Source organism: Diplotaxodon limnothrissa, linkage group LG6, assembly GCF_057381915.1.
Source record: "Diplotaxodon limnothrissa isolate DT_005_m linkage group LG6, D_limnothrissa_male_GT1.1, whole genome shotgun sequence".
Lineage (NCBI taxonomy): Eukaryota > Metazoa > Chordata > Actinopteri > Cichliformes > Cichlidae > Diplotaxodon > Diplotaxodon limnothrissa.
In genome coordinates this window covers 34,736,713-34,749,866 of record NC_140601.1, presented here as the reverse complement: position 1 = coordinate 34,749,866, position 13,154 = coordinate 34,736,713, and the positions used below count along the sequence as shown (strand labels likewise).

Below are 13,154 nucleotides of genomic sequence, written 5' to 3'. Positions count from 1 at the left end.
AAGTAAAGCTTCTCTTATATCAGAGGGGCAATCAGGTGATCCCCTATGAGCAAGCAGGAACAGACCTCCAGCAGAACCAAGCTCAGGGAGGAGCATCTACATGCAACTTGTGGTTGTTGTTGTTGATTGACAAGAATAAGAGGTGAGAAAAAACAAGAGCACAGAGAGACCACAAACAATAAACACATTGGGGAGTGAAAAGTACATTATGGGAAATCCTCCAGCAGTCTGAGTCTATAGCAGCATAGTTAAAAATGGTTTACAGTCACCAGATTGAGCCCTAAATATAAGCTTTATTAAAAGAAAAAGACAGCTGAAGCCCCATTTTGAAAGTAGTGAGGGTGTCTGTTTCCTGCAGCCAAACTGGGAGCCGGTTCCACGAACAGGAGTCTGATAGCTGAAACCTGCCTCCCACTCTATTTTTGGAAATTCTGGAAAATACAAGCAAGCCTGCAGTCTGGGAGAGAGGTGCTCTATTGGGATAATATATTAGAAGAATTAGCACCACACTCTCAAGGAAATACAGCTTGACAACTTGTGCACAATTTTTAAAAAAGGATCTGATGTGTGCACAACAACTTTGACCTTCAGCTGCATATCTCTCCTCTGGCTTGTACAGAAACGAATAATTAGGCAGTTTATCTTAAAACCACTGGTCTCCTTTACGTAAAATATCCAGTCAGTTATGAAAAGCTCATAGTGTGCTTCGTCGCATAGGTTTTATGAGTTAGTTCAGCACTTGGGTGGGTGGGCGGTTAGCTTCTTCTCACCTGGTGGAGATCTAACATTTACATTTACAAAAGACCTTTGTGTTAAATCCTGCACTTAGTGCTAACCAGGTGAATAAAGTGAATAAAAAAGTGAATAAAGATCTCTATTTTTAAAGCTTATTATTTATTAGGTAATAAGAGTCCAGGTCTCTTTATTTCATTTCCTCTTCCCAGCTTATTCACATGCAATGAGGCAAATGGCTAGCAGAGTCAGACAGATCAGGGAGTTCCTTAATAAACTAAAAATATAATATAGCCACACCTGAACAGAGTCTGAAGCTTCGTGTATTTGCCATCACATGCAGGTGAAGACTCACACAAAATGGGGAGACATTATAACTACTGACGGCCACCCTCATCTGGTTATGGTGCAGACAGAGGCAACAAACAGACAAAACCAAGCAAACTCTTCAGCTCCTGCAGAAATGATTGAGCGATGATTGGCTCAACTTCATAATCAAATAGAAACAAAGTGTAACAGTAAACAGAAAAGGAAACAAGAGGAAAGCACATAGTTGATGTACTGAATATGCAAATGTAATCAACCACAGCTGAAAATACTGATTTGAGCAGTTGTATTTATTACTCAGATGTATAATAACAATTTCTCATATATGACTTAACATGATGTGGAGCTGCACAAGATGAAGAGGAAAGAAACGAAACAAAGCATCAATCACACCGAACTGTATGAGTAACAAGCAATAAATACAATCAATCAAACTCATTTAAAGCTTTCTGTGGCCTCGAGTCCACGTGAAGACTAAACTGGAAAAACTGGACCTCACAAAGGTCCCATTTCAAGTTAAACAAGTTAGTAAAACCGTTGTTAATCTCTAACGGAAAAGTACTGGCAAAGCAAACATTGTGATGTCTGAACATGCGCACAATCAGTTAGCCTGTTTTGTAGATGGGGCAGAAACCAGGAGGTTACAGTCACCATTTCAAGGACTGAGTTTTAATGTAGCTTATTATGGTATCTAACATTTTATGAAGCCGCTGATGCCGAACATTTGCACTGATATTTTTACCACACTCTCAGCAATTATAACACCAGCGATAATAAAGCACTAGAAGATAACTCCCACTTACACCATTAGTGCTCTCTCCATCAAAGCTTCATGCCATAAAACAGATTCAAACAAATGTCAGGCAGCCTGAGCTGTATCTGACTGTTTCTGCCTTTATTTTGCTAAAATGCTACTTTATAAATTATACATATTTGTGTGGCATGTGTCCTTCTCTGCACAAAGTGAGATCTTTTCTCCAGAGCCAGCAGGGAGCAAGAAGAGCAGCGAGGCCAGACTATGGAGGCTGTGAGGGTGGGTCTTCTTACAGCAGTGGTAGGGTACCTCATGAAATCTTAATGCAAAACCTAGGGAACAAATTAAGAAGAAGAAAGGTATCAGTTAAAGAGCCAGAAATCCTGAATAGTGCTTTCACTTTGCTAGATACTTCACTAGATAGATACTGATGTGGATCAGGTATATTTTATCATTGGAACAGGAAATCACTCCTACCTGGACCATTTTCACTTATATTCATATTAGAATAATTAATTTTAATTTAACATTTCACTTTGAGTGTATTGGTTTTATAACTTGTTTTTTTATAGAGAGTTCACATTTTTTATCGCTTATATCTATATTTGTACATAACATCTGTAACAAGACTCTTCCGCCACAAGGTGTCTCTTTGAGCAATAACTAATGAATGAAAAATTTAAACCTGTAACAAGAATCAACTTTTAATAAGTTAATTTTTTACTTATTTGTTTGAATTGATTATAATTTGGGTGGAATGAAAGCAGTCCAGAAACATTTAAGTGCTTCTGAATACGATCCTGTAAAAAGAAAAGAAAAACGATTCCTTTAATAAGCTGCCTTTTATTTTACCTTTCATTGTCAAAACCCGCTTCCTTTATTTGTCCCTAATTCGTCTCGCTTTGTGGGTCACTAAAACTATTTTTTAAGCTAAAACTAATTAATAATCAATGAGAAACGTGACGAGCAGACAGCTGACCTGGGATCTGATTTCTACTCGCGTCCTCGCTCTGATTAACGTAGTTAAATCCGATCTCAGATCAGTGCTTTTCGCGCGCTTCCAACCGGTGACCACGTGTCTCCCTCCGGCCTGCCAGCGGACCATGTGGAGAGGCAAGATGGCGGCGCGGTGGAGGGGGAAAGACGGGGAAGTAAATGCCGGCAACAGCGACTTTATGGCCAGCAACACCCCCAACGAGGTACCGGTTTCCTCACTTTAGCTCATCGGTCATAAAATAGACCGCATAGTGGCGGGTTTCGGTGCATTAGTCGGGCGTGTATCCCCTGCTCTCGAGGCCACATGCGCGAATAACGACACGTGGCTGAAACGAGCTCGTAGTACTACTCAGGTAGTGATCAGGGAGCGGATCGATCCGCCTGTCATTTGGACGGTTTGGATGCGGGAAATGCTAAATGACAAGCTAGTTAATGAGGCTGTTCGTGTCTAGTTTGATGTTTATTAGTTTGGACGTTTAAACGGAGGGAAGCCGGTGAGTTCCCGCGAAGGTACAAGATGTTCAGATAAGGCATCGCCCTCCGTACGACCCACGCTGCTTTATTTCCCTCAACTATCCCCCAGCTGCTGTCCTTGCTTGACTGCCGGAAGCCTAATTTTAACATATTTCCAGGCACTGAAATGAACCGCTGCCCTGTCAAGCAAATGCTTGGTTAGAGGAGTGCAGGAAATGAGAGCTGCTTCACTTCCCAGAGGTGCTGTACAGATGTTACACCCGCCTCTAGGGCCGTAGCCGGCTTCCTACTCATTCATCACAACTTGATCTTAAAAACTGAGGTTTCACTTTCCTGTTCTTTCCTTTAAGAGAAATCCTTTGCTGTCTGACTGAGTGTCTGCTCCTCTTTGTGTTTAGTTATAGTATATCGATTAAATACCCCACACAGTTCTTGATTTAATAGCATGAGCCACATAATCACATTTAGAGCCTAAAAAAGTTGCAGGGGTCTTTTAAACAGCGGCCACAAAAAATAGGCAAAGTTTGTTAATAACATGAAATACTATTAAAACAAAGATGCGCACTCCTGCTTCCCAGTGAGTTATAAGTGTGCTGTCACAGATTTAAATCTTTAAAAAATAAATAGTATTTTATAGGGTTTCTTAGGTCAAATTATTAGGCCCAGTATCCAACGTAACACAGGCACCTTTCCTTTCACCAGCTTCTTGATTGAGTTATTCGTTGTATAGTAATGAGGTGGTGGGTGGGAGTGGTTAAGGATGGCTTCATTTATGTTTAAGCTATCCAAAGACGCAGTTTAGAAAAAAATATTTTGTGAATAATGATGTAAGAAAAAGCTGCTGGTGGACCGTTTTGGTGCTGATGTTAATGCCAGAGGAGGTTTGGTCCTGTGGAGTTACTGAGTCAGCAGAGCAGTGAGACTTTTGTGCCCTGTGCACCTCAGCGACCCGCTCTGTAACTTTACGTGGTCTGACACTACGTGGCTGAGCTAAGTTTCTAAATGCTTCTACTCTGCAGTAATACCATTTACAGTTGATTGTGGAAAATCTAGGAGAGAAGAAATGTCGCAAACTGAGTTGTTAAAGGTTTGCATCCTATTACAGCAGCTCACTCAAATTCATCAAGCTCTTTACAGCAAACTGTTCTTCGCGAATGTTTGTAAATGTTTCACTAGATACTTGATTTTCTGCACCTTTGGCAGAAGGACTGAACACACCTGAAGATTAAGAGATGTGGTCCATTACTATTGTCCATGTGATGCCCTTTTTTTTACTGGCCCACAGTCATTGAGATGTTGATTATGTTAAACCCTGAAATGGACAACATTATGGACAGTCTTAATATTTTAGTCACAACCGCTGTATTCCACAAACTAATAAACAACTTAGCTGCACCACCATTCAGCTGCTCTAATGCTTCAGATAGTGCTGAGTGCAGTAAGCAATCAAACTATCATGTTCTGTAATAACAGCATTTCATTTAGGACGATACGTAAGTCAGTATGGGTTTATGTGTGATAGACAAGTACTCGCTTTTTAAACATGAGTCAAGTATCAGATCTGATCACAGTTTTTTGAACTTTTGTCAGAACTGGGACTTCCTGTTTTTGCTCTGGAGTTAGAGTCATGCTTCCTGATCTTTTGGTCACACCCAGGGAAATGAGTGTTTTGGGGTTTTTGTTTTTTATTAAGCAGGAGGTGTAAATATACTAATGTGTGTGCATGCAAATCAGTATAACATGGACATTGAAGTGTCATGCCTGTGTTTACAGCCAGTCCTGAGCAGGGCAGGTGTGGAAGGCGTGGACATGGACACACAGTCCTGTGTGGATCACTCCATCCTGGCCATCTTGGAAGACTCCACTGTTGCATCGGAGGTCAGAGTCAAAGCAGATTCATCTAAATGATTTCACTCAGTCACACTGGCTGTGTATGTATTTTGATTTGGCGTTCTCGCTTCAGTGCAAGAGCAGAGCTGAGGAAGAAAGCGAGCGCCTGCTGTCCGCCCTGACTGAGATGCTGGATTGTGTGGAGGATGACGGCAGGACTCTGTCTCCTTTCGACACCCTGCCAGACACCAAGTTCCTCAGCCAGGCAGAGTACAGGGACAACACCGTGGTGAGTAGAAACTAGAATGAAGAATTACTTGTATTGTCCACAGTCTGTTCTAGTAATCAGAGAAGAAGTAGGAGAAGCGTTTCGACTGTTTCATCATGAAGCTAATGATGATCAGCTAATGTGGAAATTTACAAAGCAGGATTAGTGTGTTAGTCAGGTGTCTGTAAATAAAATAAAGATTTTTCTATGTCACAACTTCAGCTCTTTTAGATCACCATGGTAACTTGTGTTTAGGTAGGAAGGAAGTGACATGTTACTCGCAGCAGATGCAGTATGAGATCTTGAGACCCCTCTCTCTCATTTTTAATAGGGATCATCGTTTGCTCAGAGACTTAGACCAAGATCTAAAACACCAACTACAGCATCCACAACTCAGAGTGATGGGGAGAAAGGCGAGGGGGGCAAACTAGAGAAAAGCGGTCTGTCACAGATGTTTAAGCTACAAGGCCAGATGTTTCATCCCAAAAATAAAAAGGCAGATGCCGAAGTCGAGGTTTTTACCTCGACTTCTCTCGTCAGCCTGGTGAAGCTCATGCATCCCTACTGTCTGAAGCTTCGTGTGGAGGAAGGGGATCAGCCGAGGACACATCCCACCATATTCTCCCAGGAAGAGGTGTGGAAGTACGAAAGACCAACTGGAGACAGTGATGAAGAGATAAATGTAGTATCTGATGACGAGGCGCCTGTAAGAGAGACCAAGATACGAGATGAGGTAGATGAAAGAAGAGATAGCGGGCAAGTCCTGAAGAGCGTGCTGTTGAATGGAAACTCCAGATCACCCCCATCCAAAGGGAAGAAAAGAGTGAGCTTTGGCCCCGTTCGAGTGGCTTCATTGGATGAATCGGAAAATGGATTAAATGAGAGCGATCCCACAAATTGCCATACTAGTGAAAGTGAGTCACTTCCACTGAACAGCACAAACACACTTGAAAATCCAGCAATTGAAGCCTCAGCAACGTCCTCGGAGGTAAATTATAACAAAACTGAGGACCAGCAGCCTAAAGCTCAGACAAAGGCCAGATCACTCAGCCTCCAACAGTACAGACAGCTGCGCCAGAAGAGACAACCCCTGGTAGAGAAACAGGGGAACTACACTACCAAGTGGCCCTCTGTTCCTGAGCCCCCTAAGGAGCTGACCCCCATCCTCTGTTTGCAGAAACAAAACGGCTGCAAACCTAAGATGCCGCATCACTACCCAGACCCCCGTAAACCTGATTTCAAGTCATCCCATCTTGCCTCTTCACCACGCAAGCTTCACTCCTCAGAAGCCAAATCTTCCACTTATGTAAATCACAGCAGACTAAATCACCAAAGGACTGAATCCAAAGTCCTCTCGCCTGCCAGTCCACTGCCGGACATTCTTCATGAAAGCCAGAAAAGTCCAGTGAAGAAGCCAACAATACTTAGTAGTGACCCCCCAAATCCTGTCCTCCTTTCCCTGCCAGTTCTTCAGGCAGCATCACCATCCACTTCCAACTCTTCATCAGCACCTAAAGTGGAGTTTCTGTCCAGGGATTCAAGCCTGCAGAGCAACAGACAGCCTCAAGAACTCCACACTGAATCCTCAGCTGCACCTCTTCAGAGACAGACATGTTCCTCAGAGCTAAATCCCCAGGTGTCACCTCTAATCAAAGATTATAGCCAAGAGAGCATTGCACCACTTCAGGATACGAAGACAGCATTTAGTGAAATAGCAGATGATTCCTATATCTCTCAGGAACAAGAAAACTCACAGGGCATAAAATCACACATTCAAAAATGCAGTCTGAGCCCACCCAAAGGACCCCAGCGCTTACCAGAAACTCCACAGGCACCGAGTCCTGACGCACAGAGACCAGTAAAATGTTCCTCTGTCAGCCCACATTTCAGTCAGCCCCTCACTCACATAGATTCTGGAGCAGTAACCGAGGTCCTAACCCACAGTATGAGTCCTCCTGAGGAACCACCACCTCCTCAATCCAGGTGCAGAGTGCAGGGAGCAACAGCTGACTCAGGTAAACACAAAGGAGTAGTTTCACATTTTAGGAAATATACAGAAGTTGATTGACTGTGAAATAAATGTAGAAGCAGCCAGTTAGCTCGACTTAAAGACTGGAATCTGGGGAAAACATTTTCAAAGGCAAAATATGCCTGATTTAAAACAACAGCTATTTTTTATGTTTTGTGCCAGGAAGCATACTTTCTCTTTTTTTTGCTAGTATATACTATGTTGCGATCATCACAGTGCGGCAGTAGAGCACTTATAAGCTGTTTGCTTTCCACAACAAAAGCAGGAAAGGAACATGTTGCGAACTACCAGGAAAAACTGGTAAAACTTGTGTGGGACGATGACGTGGAGACAGGTGTGCAGACAGGAGACGCATGCAAAGTTAAAGGCTGTCCAAAAAACTCTGCATACTAGAAGATTCAGTCTTCATTTTTACTGTTTTCTCATAGAACATATTAATAAGAAAGCCCAAGGATTTTGAGCTTACATGGTGTTGTTATTATTTTGAGTTAAATGTGATGATGATAGGAGTGTGAGAGAACTAAAGGCGAGCATCTTCCAAAGCGATCTTTTCACGTTTGTTCTTTCTTTCATCAGGAATTGAAGCGACTGATCTGACCAGCTTGTTGGAGCAGTTTGAGGAAACACAAGGTGAATTTTGTCAGATTACTAGCAGCGGTGTACTATGGAGGCTCACGTCCTGCGATACATAACCTCTTTTTATTTTTCCTCCTCCAGCTAAAGAAGAGAGAGTTTGTGAGAACGAGCCCGCGCTTCTCCGTGCTGCTTCATTAACGGCGATGTCCTCTGTGGGACCACTTGAATCTTTAAGCACTGCAGAAAGTCAGAAACTCCAAGTGTTGGAGGCTGTGGATATCCCTGAGCCCCTCAGCACTGAAATCATTCTGAGCACTAAGCAGCCTGCAAGACGGAAAAATCCTCCATCCAAGGCTATTCAGATAATTGACCCCCGTCCTCTGCCGTCCAGGAAGACTCACACAACTCAGTCAGAGTCAGCTGCAGCTCTTGCTTCTTCCCACATATTTGTGCACGTATCTGCCGATCACGATTACTGCGGCTCTGTAGATCATTCTCCTGTAAATGCTTCTCAGCGTAGCAGAGCTAAGCCCCGTTTACTCAAGGATGCTTCTCAAACCACAAATGAGCACCATGTGATGACCCAGGGCTCGCAAGCTGCAGGTGAAGAGAAGAACCAGATTACAACTGTTAAAACACAGTCAGTGCTGCAGCATCAGTTCAATCAGCCCAGGGCCAGATCAGAGACCACAGACAGAGCTCTGCAGTTTGCAGACTGTGCTGCCAAAGAAGATCGTGGGAGGAGTGAAGACAAGACCGCTCCATGCACCTTCCCGACACCTCCACCCAGCCCTCCTGTCAGAGGCAGAGAGAAGAGGAGATACAGGAGAAGATCACCACGGTCCGATTCAAGCTCCAGCTCCCGGTCCTCCTCTTCTTCTTCCTCATCCAGCTCTTCATCTCGCTCTCCAAAAAGATTAAGGTACTCATCTTCTATCATTCACGTTCAGCCTGAGCTTTTGCCTTTTGTGGCTACAATATGTCTATCTTGCAGGCTCCATCGCAAGCGTTCAGAGAGCAGCTCGTGTTCATCGTCCCCCTCTTGCTCCATGTCCCGATCCCCTCCTCGGCGGTACAGGTCAGGGTGCTGTACACCAAGATACAGCAGATCACGGTCCAGATCTTGGTCCCGGTCCACATCCCGGTCTCGGTCGCCATCTCCACAAATATGCTGTAAGCGGTGGAGAGACTTTTGCAGGTCAGTGAATATTGTTGATGAGCTGTAACCATCCAGTTCAGATACAGTGCAATTGTTGCTAACTGCTAGAGAACTAGTGCGAACTTTTGACATAAAGAACAATCGCACTGACTTGTCGTTGCCCCTGATTTTATGCGATAACTGACACATTCAGTGGGAGCAAAATCTCACTCTCCATTTTCTTCGTCCGTGCAGCAGCAGCAGAGAGTCCAGGAAGCTCAGGAGAGAGCATGAGATAAGGATTCAGAAACTGAAAGCCATAGTGAGTAAAACTCATCTGACGTACTGATATTTTTTTTTGCTTTTCCAGTGGGCGGTAACTATATCGCATTTAATTCTTTCACACAGGACGAGCGCCGGGTGGTGTACGTCGGCCGCATCCGCAGGTCCATGACTCACGATGAACTGAGAGAACGCTTCTCTCAGTTTGGAGAGGTGGAGTGTGTGTCACTTCACTTCAGAGATAGGGGGTAAGCATGCACCATTACAGTTTAACACGTTTTTTATTGGCTTTACAGTGAAATGGGTCACCATTAAACTCAACATCTTTGGTTCCCACAGTGACCACTATGCCTTCGTTACTTTCTACAACATGGAAGATGCTTTCGCAGCCATCGATAATGGTGGGAAACTACGGCAACCTGATGAGCTGCCCTTTGACATCTGCTTTGGTGGAAGACGGCAGTTTTGTAATACAAACTACACGGATCTTGGTAGGTCTAACACCAACAGCCAAGACAAACACTACACTATAGTGAAAGGAGAGAGTTACCGGACAAATCGATAAAAAACAAAAAATTTATCTGGAAAAGACTAAAAAAAATTGCCCTAAAAACTACTGTGTTATGAAACGGCAGGTGAACCTACACATGCTGTATCCTTCAATTTGTTATGACTGTACAGACAGTATACTGTGTATTCTGCACAGTATAAGAGCACCAGCAGCACATGCAGGCTTCAAGCTAAGGTCTACAAATATAATAAGAACAACTACTCATCTGTGGCGTCCGCAAGGGAATAAAAGCCCGGCCTTATAATAGCTGTGTGAGAATGGACAGGCTGAAACACGCTTGGTTTATTCTACCAGAATAAAGGAAAAAAAGAAGTTGAATGAAATCATATTAAATGTAGCCAGACAACCAAAAAAAATAATTGAAGTTGTAGAGATGTGACATTGTGACTAAATCCAACAGATTAAAATTGAAAGTTGCTCTCAGGCATTTAAAAAAAAGAAAGAAACCACAGTACTCGTTCAGACATGAGGCTGAGATGTTCAGCACAGGAAAAAGGGGGTTTATACCCAACACAGTCAACTGTTGTTTATGCTCTTTAATTGCAGAGCCAAAGATGCCACCCCAGAGGTGTCCCAACCTGTACAGTGTGGGTCATCTCTTTGGGTTGGGAATTAAAATTGGTGTCATATATGATAATTGTGCACATTTAATCTGTTTCATTACAAACAGAAACCAACTGCTAAAACACCTCATGACTTCCCAGCAGGACTAGCATGTTCGATTCGAGTCTATCATGACAGTCCACTCACTTCTGTGAGAATAGAGCACTCCAACAGCACCGCTGTGTACAGCTGAAAACCTTAATCAGAAAGATGAATGATGATGATGATGATGGTGTAACTAGTGTAAGTTATAAATTGATTAGGTGAGTGATTTTCTAACTTTTTGTGCCCGAGGCACCTCGTAAAGGTGAAGGTGCATCTGTATCTGAATCCACACAGGTCCAGTAAACGGGCTTGTTGCTCTTTTTAAGCAGCTCTAGTATTTCTTAGAAGGGCTGTTTGGTTTAAAATAAACATTCCAGGCTTCAGGGAGGAGAGCCACCCAGCAACTAATCCCTATTGACTTTTGTAGAGCACCGGCGCTCTGGGCCCAGGTGCTGCTGATTGAAAATAAGGCACACATCCTCTCCAGTGCTCATAGAAAAGAATGGCCACACAGACAGGCTGAGAGGGAAGGAGGGCAGAGTGGGTTATCACGCAGCCTCCGCAGACAGATGAAGCACTTGGATTAAGGGCCAGTGTCACTGCTGGTCAAGAGTTACAGTGCAACAGTGTTATCATAAACTGAAATTTTGAAGCTTCACAAAAGCTGTATTTGCTACAGTGCTCTCACACTATATTGTAATACACATCGCGGACACCCTCATCACCTTGTTGAACACAGCAGTGAACATGTGCACATCCCTCTCTTTCTCAGATGCAAACAGAGACGCAGAAGCGTCTCCTTCCAGGACCAAGTTTGAGGACCTCGACTTTGATTCGTTGCTGAAGCAGGCTCAGAGAGGATTAAAGACGTAGCAGAGCCGAGAGGACGAACGGCAGCACAAGCCTGGAAGAAAAGATGGAAGCGTTTGCTTTGGGGGGGTTTTTCCACAAACCTCAGAGCATTGTGCTTATACTGGCATGGGAAAAATTTGTTATAAGTTTTCATGTTTTGCTAAACTATATTGTAAATGCATGAAGGTTTTTATGTGTACAGTTTATATGTACAAACATGTAGCACTTGTATGCATGCAGTTACTCGTGTGCAAAGTTGACATGTAGCACTTGATGTGAGACAAGGTTTTTATGGCATTCCAGAGCACTGAGAAAAGTTTGTATAGGGAAAAAAGGCAATTTATTGTTTTTCTGTTTACTTGGGTTAATTTGAGTGATTAGATATTTTCATGTAGATATTTACCTCTGACAAGGAGCTTTTGTTATTGTGTTGATTTGTGTGTTTCTTTGCTGTTCCGGACTGATTTAAATGAACGTTTTTGAGGGCTTGGACTAATGTAGAAGGGGTTCACTTTTCCAGTAGGTCCACATTTGGATCTGTTCTAGTAGTTTATTAGACATTTAGGATTATATCTTCACAAACATATACCAAACTTAAACAAGAAAAATTTGGTGACATCATATTGATGTTGAACCAGATCCAGATAATTGTGGCAGACAGTGGTTTGCTCCACTGCTTTACTTTCCATTGGTGAGCTTGAAATAAAGGGTGTGATATATTGCTCTTTACATAGAATAAACAATGTTTATGGCTGTAACCACACTGCATTACCTCAGTTTAATCTTGTGCATTAATCTGGCTGCTATGTTTTTCAGGGGGGTCTCCTTAATTGTTGGTTGACAATTAAAATCATAACCTGTTGAATTTTCAAGTGATTGTCATCAAGTGTGAAATTTATTTCTGATAAAAATAATTTCCCGTGGGCCCACACAAGTGATTCTTTTGGTCTATGCAGTGACCCCATTTTTAAAAAGTCCTTAAAAAACCTCTGATTCAAACCTGTGATTCTGGACTGCAGCTACTGATAGTGACTGCACCTCTAGTTAAATTGCTGGCATATTAAAAAAAAAAAATCTACATTTAGAATCACTAGAAAGCACCAATTATCTGTGGAGACTTGATATATTGAGATTTTGAGCTCCCGAAGGTGTTTTTACTGTTATAGACTGTTCACATATCTTAACATCATCACAGTACTTAGGATTAGACTTAGTTTCCGACGCCACAAAATCCTCTCCTGGCTTCAAAAAACTAGGGCCAGCAATTTTGTGGACAAAAGTAAAATTAGCCTGATGATGCATTCGCAAAACCACACACTCAGGAGAGGGAGTGGGAGTTCTTTGGGCGATCTCCTAAGAGTTTGCTGATTTATATGCAAAGATCTAGACAGTTTATTTCAGTAATTAACTACCAAGAAGAACTGCAATTTGTGCCTCAGAAAAGATAAGGGAGTGTGATATAAGGCCATTGGATCCATCCTGCCATTGATACGAGACTTGCTGCTTTCATGCCAAATTCTGACGCTACCATCTGAAGGTTACAGCAGAAAGTGAGACTCATCAGATCAGGTAACATTTTCTCAGTCTTCCATTTTCCCATTTTTGTGTTTCCCTACAAACTGTAGCTTCGGTTTCCTGTTCTTTGAGTTGACAGGAGTGGCACTGCCGTGGTCTTCT

General features: G+C 42.8%; 1 protein-coding gene across 1 annotated transcript; it reads left to right on the top strand.

Annotated features, from left to right (window-relative positions):
* Positions 1-2,916: 2,916 nt before the first annotated feature.
* LOC146631042 (uncharacterized) lies at positions 2,917-12,290 on the top strand. The gene is made up of 11 exons (XM_085356293.1): positions 2,917-3,012; positions 5,057-5,161; positions 5,247-5,402; positions 5,713-7,396; positions 7,987-8,040; positions 8,128-8,908; positions 8,981-9,184; positions 9,380-9,446; positions 9,533-9,654; positions 9,746-9,897; positions 11,398-12,290. The coding sequence occupies exons 1-11, from the start codon at positions 2,917-2,919 to the stop codon at positions 11,496-11,498; spliced, it is 3,522 nt and encodes a 1,173-aa protein (XP_085212419.1). The 3' UTR covers positions 11,499-12,290.
* The last annotated feature ends 864 nt before the right edge of the window (positions 12,291-13,154 follow it).

Coding starts and splice junctions, on each gene's coding strand:
- LOC146631042 (XM_085356293.1), top strand. CDS start 2,917: ATGTGGAGAGGCAAGATGGCGGCGCGGTGGAGGGGGAAAGACGGGGAA. Junction 5,162..5,246: donor ACTCCACTGTTGCATCGGAG/GTCAGAGTCAAA, acceptor TTCTCGCTTCAG/TGCAAGAGCAGAGCTGAGGA. Junction 5,403..5,712: donor AGTACAGGGACAACACCGTG/GTGAGTAGAAAC, acceptor CATTTTTAATAG/GGATCATCGTTTGCTCAGAG.